The sequence below is a fragment of the Cibotium barometz genome, chromosome 9 (assembly GCF_041138505.1).
Source record: "Cibotium barometz isolate CiBa-2024 chromosome 9, ASM4113850v1, whole genome shotgun sequence".
NCBI classification, from domain to species: Eukaryota; Viridiplantae; Streptophyta; class Polypodiopsida; order Cyatheales; family Cibotiaceae; genus Cibotium; species Cibotium barometz.
The window spans coordinates 32,124,066-32,138,870 of record NC_141054.1 but is presented as its reverse complement, the minus strand read 5'-3'; the positions used below and the strand labels follow the sequence as shown (position 1 = coordinate 32,138,870).

General features: G+C 42.7%; 1 protein-coding gene across 1 annotated transcript; it reads right to left on the bottom strand.

Moving 5' to 3' along the window:
• Positions 1-536: 536 nt before the first annotated feature.
• LOC147635473 (heat shock protein 81-1-like) lies at positions 537-4,133 on the bottom strand. Its single transcript, XM_086802760.1, has 4 exons — positions 3,720-4,133; positions 3,284-3,425; positions 2,474-2,751; positions 537-2,371 (listed from the first exon to the last, which is right to left on the bottom strand). The coding sequence occupies exons 1-4, from the start codon at positions 3,846-3,848 to the stop codon at positions 812-814; spliced, it is 2,109 nt and encodes a 702-aa protein (XP_086658886.1). The 5' UTR covers positions 3,849-4,133; the 3' UTR covers positions 537-811.
• Positions 4,134-14,805: the final 10,672 nt, after the last annotated feature.

Genomic DNA, 14,805 nt, shown 5'->3' with positions numbered 1-14,805 from the left:
TTGAAGAATTTTCCTCTTCAAATTTTTTTAAAAATTTGAAGAGGAAAATTCCTTTCATTCGAGAAGACTTTTTGGAAGATGGAACAAGATTTTCAATATAGACTGTAGAGCAAAAAAGTGCGAGCTAGTTCATATAAAAGCTCTCTCCATACGCCTCAAGATTTTCAATGTAGACTGTAGAGCAAAATAGTGCGAGCTAATTCATATAAAAGATCTCTTCATACGCCTTTTGATGTAATTAAAAGATCACTGCTTAAATTATATTAAAAGATCACAAATCACAAATTACATTCAAAGATCACTTCAACTCCTCATCAAAAATTAAATTAAAAACTCACCTTCAACAACTCTGTATGTATCTAAATCCATATGTTCACAATCACGTCAACTACTAAAACGACATCTTTCTTTTTTCAAATTAGTTTCGGAACTCCAACTTTTCCCCCTCCCTTGCTTTTGTTCTGAAAGGTCAATACCCAAACAGAAATTTCCTGTTCACAATAGAATTTTGTTTCACTACACAGACCACGACCCCATTTGAGATCCACAATTTTATTCACAATCCCATTGCCTTACAGAATTTTGCTTCACTACAGAGACCACGACCCCATTGAAACGACCCAATTTGAAAATCCTCTATACTGAAATTAGACAAGATCTATTTAGACCTGGAAAACCACGCGTCCGAGTTCAGGTAATTAGAGTAAAAGGGACTCTACTCGTTAATATTAAACTGGGAATTTAGAGACGTTATTTACGTCCTAATCTCTTCCTCCTCTATACTCCCATCTTTCAATTCTGTAAAAGGACCTTAGTCTACTTCCTCCATCTTGCTTCCCTCGGCTTCTGCATCATCAGTCCCGGCCATATCCTCATCAACTTCAGTGGTGGCTCCAGCATCATCATCAATGCTCAATCCCAACTTCAACATTCGGTGAATGCGGTTCCCAAAAGTATTCGGGTCCTCCAGACTGAATCCGGACGTGAGCAAGGCAGTCTCAAACAATAGCAGAACAAGATCTTTAACCGACTTGTCATTCTTGTCAGCCTCGGCTCGCTTTCTCAACTCCTCCATGATAGCATTTTCAGGGTTAATCTCCATGGTCTTCTTGGAAGACATATAGCTGGACATGCTACTGTCTCGTAGAGCCTGCGCCTTCATAATCCTCTCCATGTTGGCTGTCCAGCCATACTCGCCAGTCACGAGACAGCAGGGCGAATCAACAACACGATCGGACACAATTACCTTCTCAACCTTCTCACCAAGGATGTCTTTGATCACCTTGCACAACGGCTCAAACTTACTTTTCAGCTCTTCCTTCCTTTTTTTCTCATCCTCGGAATCCTCCAGCTTCAAACCTTCCTTTGTTGCAGAAACCAGTTTTTTCCCATCAAACTCCTTCAGCTGACCAACAGCATACTCATCAATGGCATCCACCATGAACAATACTTCATACCCCTTCTTTTTCAGCTTCTCCAAGAAGGGAGAATTCTCCACAGCTTTCTTACTTTCACCGGTGATGTAATAAATGTCACTCTGCCCTTCTTTCATGCGGGTCACATAGTCCTTGAGACTGGTCATCTCATCTCCACTCTTGGTAGAATGGAAGCGAAGAAGCTCAGCCAATTTAGCCCTGTTCTGGCTATCTTCGTGAATCCCAAGCTTGATATTTTTAGCAAAGGCCTCATAAAATTTGGTATAATCTTCCTTGTTCTCAGCTATCTCAAAGAACATCTCAATGCACTTCTTCACAAGATTCTTCCTGATGACTTTCAGGATCTTATTTTGCTGCAGCATTTCACGAGAGATGTTCAGAGGCAGATCTTCAGAGTCAACAACACCCTTGACAAAGCTCAAATGCTCAGGTATCAGCTCTTCACAGTTATCCATGATAAACACTCTGCGGACATAGAGCTTGATGTTGTTCAGCTTCTTCCGTGTATCAAAGAGATCAAAAGGAGCTCGCTTTGGCACAAAAAGGACAGCTTTAAACTCTAGCTGCCCTTCAACTGAGAAATGCTTTACAGCAAGATGCTCTTCCCAGTCGTTTGTAAGGCTCTTGTAAAAGGCAGCATACTCATCTTTGGTAATCTCCTCAGGCTTCCTCATCCAGATGGGCTTCTGCTTGTTGACAAGAGACCATTCGTGAGACACCTCCTTTAACGTTTTCTTTTTCTTCTCCTTCTCTTTCTCCCTCTCTTCGTCAATCTCCTCCAGCTTCCCTTCCTCTTCTTCTTTTTCATCATCTTCCTCATCATCAGATACTTCCTTGGTAGTGGTCTTCTCACTCCATAAGGAGATGGGATAGCTGATGAACTCAGAATGCTTCTTGATCAGATCCTTCAACCTGCGCTCCTCAAGATATTCAAGCTGCAAAGTGCAAGCAGAGTTTGTCAGCTTTGTCATGGCATGGAAACGTAAAATAAGGATCAGAAAAAAAAAAAAGCTCAAAAGAAAATTTTAGGTACACACCTGATCCTCTTTCAGGTAAAGCGTAATTTTTGTTCCTCTACCAAGGGGCTCTCCTGTATCCCGGGTGACCGTGAATGAACCGCCAGCTTGAGATTCCCAGATGTACTGCTCATCGTCATTGTGCTTACTGGTGACCACCACTTTCTCGGCCACCAAGTAAGCGGAGTAGAAACCAACGCCAAATTGACCAATCATGCTCACATCAGCACCCGCTGCAAGTGCTTCCATAAATTCCTTAGTGCCAGAACGTGCAATAGTCCCCAGATTGTTCACGAGATCTGTGTTCGACACGACAATTTTCAATGGTCAGAATGTAACTATAAATAGAGCCAAGGGTAGAGAAGGCATAGCAGCAAATTCATTCCAGGGACAGTATAATGAGATATGCAAACAACGATGACCTGTGAGAAAGCTAACACAAGATCTAACATTACACGTTATGACATGAATTACAACCGTAAGACCGGAATGTAGGGATGACATGCAAGTGTATTTTTGAGCTGTCCAGATATAGCGCTAGATCACACCATATCATGGCTAATAAACCATGGATATATGGCAAGCAAAGCATGAACTGTGATCCAGAATATTAACGAACAAACAAATGCTTACAGTGGTGGCTATGGTGGGGGTGGTGGTGGTTATGGTGGAGGTGGAAATGCCTGCTACAATTGTGGTGAACAGGGCCATTTTGCGCGTGAGTGTCCCTGATCTGAAGGGATAATCAAGCAATATATCTGCTGCTATCCAAACCCTTAAGACATTATACCATCCAACCAGACATATCTAGGCACGAAGTGATGCACATACCAGCTTTTGTCATGCCGATACCACTGTCGATTATGGTGAGGGTGTTAGTGGACTTATCGGGGACGATGTGAATGAAGAGCTCCGGCTGCGAGTCGAGCTTACTTTTGTCCGTCAGACTCTCAAACCGAATCTTGTCAAGCGCCTGCGAGAGAACGAGGCCCCAAATTAGAAGATCGTAGAAAAACAAAATAGGATTAGAGATGCTAGAGCATAAAGCCTGTCATAACCAGAGATCCTAGAGCATAAAGCTGTTCTAAGATGTACAAGCAGAAGACATCAGTGGCCGTCATGAAACCGTAGTAGAGAAACACATGGATGGCCGTGCGATGTTCAGGAAAATGCGGTCGTGATACAACAGAGAGAAAGGATTTATCTCTCTGCGTGAAAAACCTAGAAAAATGTGAAGATTGACAGCAACAAAGAGCGAGAAACATACGTCGGAGCAGTTACTGATGAGCTCTCGGAGGAAAATCTCCTTGTTGCTGTAGAAGGTGTTGATGATGAGACTGAGGAGCTGGTTAATCTCAGCCTGGAAGGCGAAGGTCTCGGTCTCGGCGGCAGCCATGGCGAAACTTTACTTCAACAGGGGTCGAAGAAGGGAGTGTTGTTTTGACAAGGGAACGGGGGGCCGGACGAGCAGACGAGATGATCAATGGCAGGTATGAGGCAAGGCTTGAGCAGAGAATTAACACTGATCCTGGCGAGAGACAGAGAGAGAGCTCCTCTATGAGATGAAATTTCAAGCAGTGAGGCGGGCAATTATAGAGCAGACGGAGGACTCCAGAACATTCCAGCGAGGAGGTTTCTTCCCAAATGCTCTAGAAAGTTCTTGCCCCCCCCCCCCCCCCCCTTTTTTTTTTCAATCCTCGTATTTCATTTTCAAAAAAAAATCTTTTTTTTGTAGAAATAGTATTTAATATTTAAACTATGAAAATATATACAACATCATAGAGTTTTAAAAAAATCTTTTTTTAAAAATATATGAAATGCCTTCTTGCATTTACACCCTTTCAACTTGCTATATCTTCTAATCATCTCATCCAATGTTCCGGAAAGAAAAAAGTATCTTCCCAAAAAGTGAAAAACCTTTATCTAAAAATTGTGAAATTAAAAGAAAATCTTGAAATTTGAAGGTTTTTTTCTAAAATCGGCAGGTATTTGTATGTTTAAGTTTTAAATTTGAAGGTTTTTGTTCTATAACTACTCAAAATCTAGAGGTATTTAGTTTTAAATATAAAGGTATTTTTCAAAATATACAGGTGCAAACTACACTAAACTCGGGTTTTTTCAAACAACGATCTCATCTGATTCGAACAAGGAAACTGTAAACAGCTCTGTGTCCTCAAATATATATATATATATATATATATATATATATATATATATATTCATGGTATTTTGCTTTTACAATGCTTAGGTAAGGTCTAGAAATTCCATTTCCTATTATTTTGTGATCATTACTTTTTTTATTTGTATAAAAAAGGATTTTCCCCTTTTTGAAAGTCATTTTTAGTGTGTTTGAAATAGAATCCGGCTCGATAAGGAGTTGTAGAATAACTTTATTTCTTTGAAGGTTGGCTAATCCATTTATTTGTGTCCCCAAACAATGGTTGCAATTGGCCAAGTTTTGTGGTTTGCAAGGCTCTCAAAGACAAAACACAATTGTAGAATTTTTCAAGGTTCTTCAAGAATGGCCTTTAGGGATTTTTTTCGAATTTCCCGTTTGGGAGATACGACCTCCAAAACAAGGTTGTTTTCTCAATTTAAAACAAACATCAATTTTACCACTTCACATGGCTATTCTAATAAGAAAGCTTCTCGACTATTGAGACACACCACTTTGGGACCTTAGGCTAACTTTGATGCATGTTTTTTGAGACATCAATCATTGGTGGAAAAGCATGCTGAATTGGGCATCATCTAGGAGATCTAGAGCAATTGAATCTCCACATATATAGTTTTGGTGCTATCATCATTAATTTTGGCTTCTCTTGTAAACAAACATTAAGAAGTGTGAGTGAGTGTGATAGCTCGAGGGTGGTTAGGAGGTTCGAGCTTTCTTATGAGAGCGGTTCACACACACACACACACACACACACATACATATATACATATATATATATACATACTATTATATATATGTGTGTGTAAAATGATTTTATGAATTTAATTATATTTAAACACATATATTGTAAGACTCTACCCCCTCTTTCTCATCTTTGATTAGCCAACATAAGTTTTTATCTTTGGGGTAGGGAAACTTCACTCGGGGCCTCTCTTACAATTTATTATCTTTACCATTGGCTATCGTAGGCGCGACTCGCCAAAGTGCAACTAGAAAAATCCCTTAGAAGAGAAATGCAAGTGATTCCTCTATACATTTAAATCTCAACTTTACTCATATCATTTCCCCTTTTAATTCTCATAAGCAAACCTCTCCAATGGCTCCTCGATGCTCAGCAAGAAAGATCGTACTCCTTGATTAAAGAGAGACAGCTACTGAGTGTTTTATTTCAAAAAAAAATTTAAGATTTTGGTTTTGGTTTGGAAAGTACTCAAATTTTGGGGTTCACCCTACCACCCACTTTCCAATGTTTGGTTTCTTAGCTGCTTAGACCAATTCCATAGTCTACCCCCATCCAATCCCATCTGACCACCATTGGTTTTGGTTTGGAAAGTACTCGCAGTGGCCATAGCACGGCAAAGAGCCGTAGCACAACAGCATGGCATGACAACATAGCAATAGTAGGCCAACAAACGGCACCTAGCCACAACAAGCACAGAAGCTAGCGGACATCCATGTTAACAGCACACCCAGCAACCTAACGGACATCCACATTGATGGACGTGAAGCAACAAGGCCCGCGGCTGCCACCTAAAGTGCAAGGTGCAGCACACAGTAAAAACAAGGAAGGGGGTGCCAACCGTCAACTTATCTCACCCTCTCTCTCATGTGTGCACAGTAGATTAGCAGCAGGGAGGGTCGTTCCATCATCAAGCTCAACCATAGCCATGGTGTGAGCAGTGACGTCAAGCAATGATGCATTTGATGCATTACATACACAAAGCAACAGGTTGCTTGCGGGCTCATGGAAGAGGAGGCAACCATCACGAGAGAACTCTCTCTCTCTCTCTCTCTCTCTCTCTCTCTGCACAGCCAACTATAGAAGCGAGCGGGAGCAAAAGGAGCAGCTCCCTCTCACGACAGTAGAGTGTGCATTTCTGCCATTACCATAGTCGCATCATTGTTGCGTCACCGTTGTGCGTGCTCCATCCTTGAGAGTGACCATGCCATAGCGTGCCCCTTCAAGTAGCCTCGTCATAGGGCACATGGATTGCTGTCGACACGTTGCAGTGCATCGACTCACCGGCACATTGATACTGACATCAATGAGATCGCGTCTCCAGCGGCCTATACACTTTATGGAACTCGAGTAGCTAGTTCCGATTTCTCCCCTATGATTTATTTATTTATTTATCATATTTTGTTATTTGTCTACAAAATATTAAAAATAATAAGATTTGAAAAATCCTATTCTAGCCATGGCTAGCGGGGGTAGTTTGCTGTTGTTAGGTGGATTAGGGGGTTTTCTCATTTGTTGTCCTAGGCTGAGCTTGACCGTATTCGCCAGGCAGCATTGATCGCCACCAAACCGAGAGATAACACGATCTCCTTCTGGATCACAATGGATCGGGAATGTTCCCATTGACATAACTCCTAATGTTTCCCTGTCCAGATAACCCGTAGGTTCGTTCATAAAGACAGACAACATGTAGTTAGTGGACAATCCGTAAGATTCTCCCCTTCTAAAATAGGGGAAACACTTCAGATAGTCCACTAAGTCTTAACTTGGAGAAAATTTCCTATTCATCGACACCTTGACCATGTAGAGATTAGAGGATACGATTCATAGATAAGACCTAGTCCTATCCCGTAGGGGGAGCGTGATCTTCTAAAAATCAAATCACCCATAGGGTAATTGATCATAAATTGGGCAACTACTAGACTTGATTTCTAGAGGCAACGCTTTTTTCCTCATCCATGCAAGGCATAGCCGCTGGCCTAGTCTTCTAGAATAGAGTTGTCCAAGAACCTATTTATCTAGCATAGGGCTTTCACTTAATCTGTTGGAAAGCTACCCGACTAATCGGGTCCACCCGTCCGTAGGATGGTGCCGTCGGGGCATTCCATCCTCCCACTTTCCACCCTACTCACGCGTCAATTTGTTTTCTAATTAATCCTCCCACACACTGATTGACATAAATAAACATGTTCCTTAATTAAGGTCCTTTTCATAAGGTTTGTTAAAGTAGTCTTTTTCCACAATACAATAATGCCAAAAACAAGATTTATAAAAAAAAAAGTTTATACATGAATCAATTCCACACAAGCCAAACCGGCTCTCTTATTCTTTTCCTTTATACTGCCGATGATCTAGAATTCGGCCTTCCAGCCTCTATATGCTGGGCAAAACTCTACGGGACCATACACCTCATCGTCGGCCGCGCTGGCGAGGACTCAAGCCGGCCTGTTGCCCTCTTAGGCTCCATCACTCGATCCTCCCGCCCCTCATAGGGATGTCTGCACACTAGGGTGGGCTTATTCGCTGCACTAGCCTGGGCCCTCAGAACTAGGCAGCATCATGATCTCTCGCCTCAATCGGTGAACCTTATTCTCCCAATGGTATGAGGAATACCTTGGGCCATTCCCGGGCTTTGCTAACAACGCCGCCCGGTTACATAAGCACGGAACAGAGTTAGCGTCGAAGCTAGGAAAAACTTGCACTCTTTAAAGATAACAATTTTAATGCAATTTATTGAATACAGTATCACACAATTCGTAACTTCATACAATTTTATGTCATTATTTTAAAAGGAAAAGATACACATTTATTAACACTAATATATATAAAAAACTCTTCTTTAAAAGATAACCAAGCTAACCTGGCCACCATTTCCTTGAGGAGCTTGTAAAGGGAGGGTTGGAGCCGCATCGGGAGCATCTTCTCTAATCTCGTTGTTGCGCGCTCCTCCCGAGGCAATATTCTGACGTTTTCGAGAAGGGGCCATCTTGGACGTCGTCTTGTAGGGCTCGCTGTTGCAGTCGAAACGCTCCAGTCGACGGATCTCAATTCTGAGATCGTTTGCTCACCGTAAGACCACAGCGCATGAATCCTCTCTTAAGGTAAAAACCTCTTACTAAAGTCCACACAAATGGGGGGGGGGATTGTGAGATGTCCTTAACACAAAAACGTTTTGCAAAAGTGAAGAAGGGATGAGGGCTGCTGTAAGTCTCTTCACACGGGGGGGAGAAGAGTTAAGGACACTGCCTCCTAGCAAGAGGGGAATAGAGGAAAATTGCCTTATCTGAAAAGTGGCAAATGAGGGGGTGTGAGAGGGGTGGCTGTAAGGGGCGGCTGTACTACAACAAGTACACTGCACAGGGACGGACGACAGCACAGCAGAGCATAGGCTACGCAGAAATGCATGTTGCCCATGGAGCACCCCAGGGGTGGGATACAGGTACGGGCGCTGCGCAAAGCAAGGACGAAAGGATGGTGTACCAGCAAAGGCTGTAGATCAGTGGCCTGCATGGGTCTAGGGAAAAGGTACGGTGTCGGTTAACAGGGAAAGGAGTGGTACGCATGTATCTGGTCAGGGGCAGCAGCATGGGTGTCCACGTAGCGGTACGTGTGGACCACACAGTGGGCGGCCGTCCTTTGGTTCTTGTGCGGCCATCATACGGGCACCCTGGTAAGTGTGTACGATCCAAATTTTTGGGGGGCGAGGTCCCCAAATTTGGGACGCCGGCCTCGATTTGCATGCCGGACCGCCCCGAGGGGTGTTTTTTTTTTGTCCGAGAGGTTCTCCTGGTCGTTGGGGTTCAGATCGTTCGTTAATCGGACACCCGGTCGTGCATTTATTAAGGTTTAAAGGTCGTCGCTTTTTAACTAAAAATGACTGAAATGTGCGTATAAGCTTGATCCGATGTCCGTTTTGGATACTGTAAAATCCTATATTAGGGTAAAATTGCACGTAGATTCCAAATTTGGGGTCAGAATTTGAAGATTCTAAGTAAAAATGACTCATTTAATAAAATCATTGATTTTATACTATAAAAACTCTATTACATGTACATTTCTTTATTAGTGAAGATGGGTATGTTACATCCTTCCCCCCTTAAAGAAATCGAGATGTCCTCATCTCGTCATGAATTGGGGATAATCCTTTAAGAGTGTAGCTTCATCTTCCCAAGTTGCATCCTCTTCAGGGTAATCTTTCCACTATACTAGATGTTCTACAAGAGTTCTATTTCGGAGTTGCCTTTCCCTAGAATCTATGATGCTACTCGGCTGTAATTCAAGGACTCCTTGAGTAGGGATTACAACTTGTTCATCATCAAGAATATGATCGAGACTGGGTACATAAGGTTTTAACAAACTTACATGAAATACATTGTGGACTTTGATATGGGTTGGGAGTTGGAGTTTATAGGCACTTTTACCTAGACACTTGATAACTGTATAGGGGCCACAATACCTAGGGGGCTAAGCTTCTTATATTTCCCAAGTGATAGAGAACTTCGTTTGGGTCGCACTCGTAGAAGAACTTTGTCTCCTTCCTTGAAGATCCTTTCAGACCTCTTGGTGTCAGCATAATGTTTTTGTCGATCTTGGGCAGCTTTAATATCCTTTTGGATTGCCTTGGTTTGTTCCTCCATCTCTTCGAGCATTTTCCTAGATGCCTCAACTCTTATGGTCGGATCAGAGAAATTTAGAGGAGACAAGCATTCTTGCCCATAGAGTGCTTTGAATGGTGACATTCCTATGCTTTGAATGGTGACATTCCTATGCTTTGAATGCTTTGAATGGTGACATTCCTATGCTCTGATGATAAGATGCATTGTAGGCAAATTCTACCAGAGGAAGGTATTGAATCCACCTTCTTGGTTCCCGTCCACAATATGCTCTAAGAATGTCTTCAATTACTTGATTGACTCTCTCAGTCTGGCCATCGGTCTCTGGATGATAAGCTGTGCTAAATCAAAGTTGAGTTCCCAGGGCTTGAAATAAGGACTGCCAGAACTTTGAAGTGAAGTCAGAATCCCGGTCACTTACTATCCTTTTTGGGAGACCATGAAGTTTGAGGACTTCCTTAATGAATATTCGAGCAACATCAGAAGCTTTGAAGGTCTTCTTTGCTGGTATAAGGTGAGCTACTTTGGTAAGTAAGTCCACTACTACCAGAATGGAGTCATATCCTCCTTGAACAATGGGGAGACGTGACAAAATCCATACTAATGCACTCCCACTTCATTTGGGGAATATCCAAGGGTTGAAGTTTCCCAGGCATCTTGACTCTTTTAGCTTTGATCCTTTGGAATGAGAAACATTGCTTGAAGTATCGAAGGACATCATTTTTCAAGCCTGCCCATTGAAAGCTCCTTCTTTTACGGCATTTAATGTTTTTGCATAGCCTGGGCGTCCTGCAGAGCAGCAGGACTATCATGAGCTTCATGGACGATTAGTTTCTTTAAAGTAGGATCCTTAGGGATACATAGCCTATGATTGAAGTAGAGGCTTCCTTCATGAGTGGAGTATCCCTTGATTAGATTCTTCTCTTTCTCTGAATTTCCCCCTTCTTCTACTAACTTCATCATCCTCTGATAATATGGATCATGAGATGAAACTTCTTCCACCTTGACCAGTATGGGATTATTTGGCAATTAAATGGCACTCAAGAAAGATTTGCGGCTAAGTGCATCTTACACCACATTATCTTTCCCAGGGCGAAATTTGATGTCGAAGTCATATTCTTGTAGAATTTCAATCCATCTCCTTTGCCGCATGTTGAGGTTAGGCTGGGGTCGGTTCTTCACTTATAATACAGGCGGTCCTAGCAACTGCTCCTCCTCCGTGGCCTCTGCCATGCCCACCGCCTCTTGCACCTTGGTGGATAGGGGTTCCACGGCCTTGATTTCCTCTGCCACCTTGGAGAAATGACGTTGCCATCTTGGGACAGTTGGCCCTAAATTGTCCTGGCTCATTCCACTCAAAACACAGAGGGCCTTCTCTGGAAGAAGCGGCATACGAGTGGGGGACAAAAGAGTTGCCTTGTCGCCCTCTGTTGTAGTAGGGGAAATTCTGTTGGGGTTTCTTGTAGGGTTGATCTTTAGGATTTGCCTTAGGGTAAGATCTCTTTTGATGCTTAGGTTTGTCAGTCCTCATTTCTTTCACAAGGGGCTTTGCTCATATGAGAGCATCCTGTAATGTGCTTGGCCTCATTGCTTCAAGGTGGGAATCTATGGGTTCATTTAACCCTTGGCAGAAACGAGCCACTTGCTGGGAAGTAGACATAGCTGGGGCATGCTTCCGAAGAGTGATAAATTTGGAATAGTAGCCCTCAAGAGTTAAGCTGCACTGCCTAAGACTAAAAAACTCATTCATCTTTATGGATTCATGGGATGGGGAAAGATATCTTTCCTTCACGGCCTGCTTAATGTCTTCCCACGTTTGAGAATGCTCGGTGACTCCCTTGTCACAGCACCACTGTTTACACCAGAGTTTAGCATCTCCAATGAGGCGAAACCGTGCAAGCATAGACTGATTTGCTACTCCAGTACCAGCGGCGACAGAGAAATAATCATCCATCACTTCAATACAGACTTCAGCATCCTTCTCAATCTTTGAACCTTCTCCTTTAAAGGAGGGAGGTTGCATTTGCTTGAGCAAGAGCTTCTTCTCCTGGATATCAGTGTAAAGCACATTGGGAAGTGGAGGGTGATCGTCCTGGCCATCATTGTAAAAACAATTTTAAGATTACAAGATTCAAATTATACAAGGACAAGTTTTATTACAAAGATCTAAGACTAATATAATTAGTCTTATTTGCCATCAAGGAAAATTCCTAGGCTTGACTATGACATAAGGGTAGAGCGGTCCACATAGGTGAAATATGGGGGTTCCGCTGTAGTTTCTAAGACTCTAAAAACTAATGGTAAGGGTGGTAGACTCTGGATTGGGGTAGGTCCCAACACAGCTACTCTGTCAGCAAGTAAGACCTGCATACACCCAGCGATCTTGAGGTATGCGAATCCCACCTATAGTCATAGAGGTGTCGGCCCTGGGGGGTACCGACGAACCAAAATAAACGGATCATCTTCAACTTTTCAATCCAACGAATCCGCTTTAGGTCGGTGGTAAGGTTCCCAATTCGATCTGCTCAGATGAAGAAATATCTCGGCCCATGACTTCAAAAATCTCTACCCCATCCTCTTTCAATACGAGAGAAATGAGGGAGGGACATCTTCTCATGGTGTCACAGAACTCGAAATTTGAGAAGTGACGCAGTCTCGAAGATGCATTGGAAAACTAGAAACTTCGAGTAGGCATCTTCCTCTTCCTACAATCATTCAAACATCAATTCAACTTGTTTGTTTTAGTAGGATGTTTTTATTAATTAGCATTATGTTAGGTAAAACATTCATTGCAAAACAATCCTTAAATGGCAATTCCTAGGAGCTAAGATCGGCTCTGATACCAATTGTAAGGTTCCCCCTTCTAAAATAGGGGAAATACTTAAGATAGTCCACTAAGTCTTAACTTGGAGAAAATTTCCTATTCATCGACACCTTGACCATGTAGAGATTCAAGGATACGATTCATAGGTAAGGCCTAGTCCTATCCCACAGGGAGAGCGTGATCTTCTAAAAATCAAATCACCCATAGGGTAATTGATCATAAATTGGGCAACTACTAGACTTGATTTCTAGAGGCAACACTTTTTTCCTCATCCATGCAAGGCACAGCCCGCTGGCCTAGTCTTCTAGAATAGAGTTGCCCAAGAACCTATTTATCTAGCGTAGGGCTTTCACTTAATCTATTGGAAAGCTACCCGACTAATCGGGTCTACCCGTCCGTAGGATGGTGCCGTCAGGGGCATTCCATCCTCTCACTTTCCACCCTACTCACGCGTCAATTTGTTTTCTAATTAATCCTACCACACTGTTTGACATAAATAAACACGTTCCTTAATTAAGGCCCTTTTCACAAGGTTTGTTAAAACAGTCTTTTTCCACAATACAATAATGCCAAAAATAAGATTTACAAAAAAAAAGTTTATACATGAATCAATTTCACACAAGCCAAACCGGCTCTCTTATTCTTTTCCTTTATACTACCGATGATCTAGAATTCGGCCTTCCAGCCTCTACATGCTGGGCAAAACCCTACGGGATCATACACCTCATCGTCAGAGCAGGACTCAAGCCGGCCTATCGCCCTCTCAGGCTCCATCGCTCGATCCTCCCTCTCCTCTCAGAGGGATGTCTGCACACTAGGGTGGGCTTATTAACCGCACTAGCTTGGGCTCTCAGAACTAGGCAGCATCATAATCTCTCACCTCAATCGGCGAACCTTATTCTCCCAATGGTATGAGGGATACCTTGTGTCATTCATGGGCTTTGCTAACGAGACACCGCCCGGCTACACAAGCACGGAACGGAGTTAGCGTCGAAGCCAGGAAAAACTTGCACTCTTTAAATATAACAATTTGAATGCAATTTATTGAATACAACATCACACAATTCGTAACTTCATACAATTTTATGTCATTATTTTAAAAGGAAAAGATACACATTTATTAACACTAATATTAAAAAAAACTCTTTTTTAAAAGATAACCAAGCTAACCTGGCTACTATTTCCTTGAGGAGCTTGTAAAGGGAGGGTTGGAGCCGCATCGGGAGCATCTTCTCTAATCTCGTTGCGCGCTCCTCCCGAGGCAATATTCTGACGTTTCCGGGAAGGGGCCATCTTGGACGTCGTCTTGTAGGGCTCGCTGTTGCGGTTGAAACGCTCCAGTCGGCGGATCTCAATTCTGAGATCGTTTGCTCACCACCGTAAGACCACAACGCATGAACCTTCTCTTAAGGCAAAAACCTCTTACTAAAGTCCACGCAAATGGGGGGGATTGTGAGATGTCAACACAAAAACGTTTTGCAAAAGGGGAGAAGGGCTAAGGGCTGCTGTAAGTCTCTTCACATGGGGGGGGAGAAGAGTTAAGGACACTCATAGTTGACTTTTAGCTAAAAGTCAAAACAGAGAGGTATAGGGGTGTTCGAAGTGGTGATCCAGGGTGATAGAAATGTTCTTCTCATCTCGAGACAAATGTGGAAAGCCTTTGATTTTTCAATTCCGACATTGGTAGCACCAAGAACCCTAATTTGGTACCATGGGTGACCCCGTGAATAAGAGGGAATGCCTTTACATGACATGAGTGATCACATGGTGAATGAGGGCATGTCAGGGCACATAAGTGGAAGTGCACAAGTTTCTTTGGAGCACATTACTTTGGATATGCTAAAGATTACTATCACCGAAGCTATGAAGGATGCACAAAGGGATACTTGCTTCCAAAACAGTGAGCTTTTGAGGCAAAACAGCGAGCATATGCAGCAAAGCAATGTTCTCATGGAGAAAATATTCATTAGGAAAAAAGGGAGCTCATTTTGGGGCCTTTTA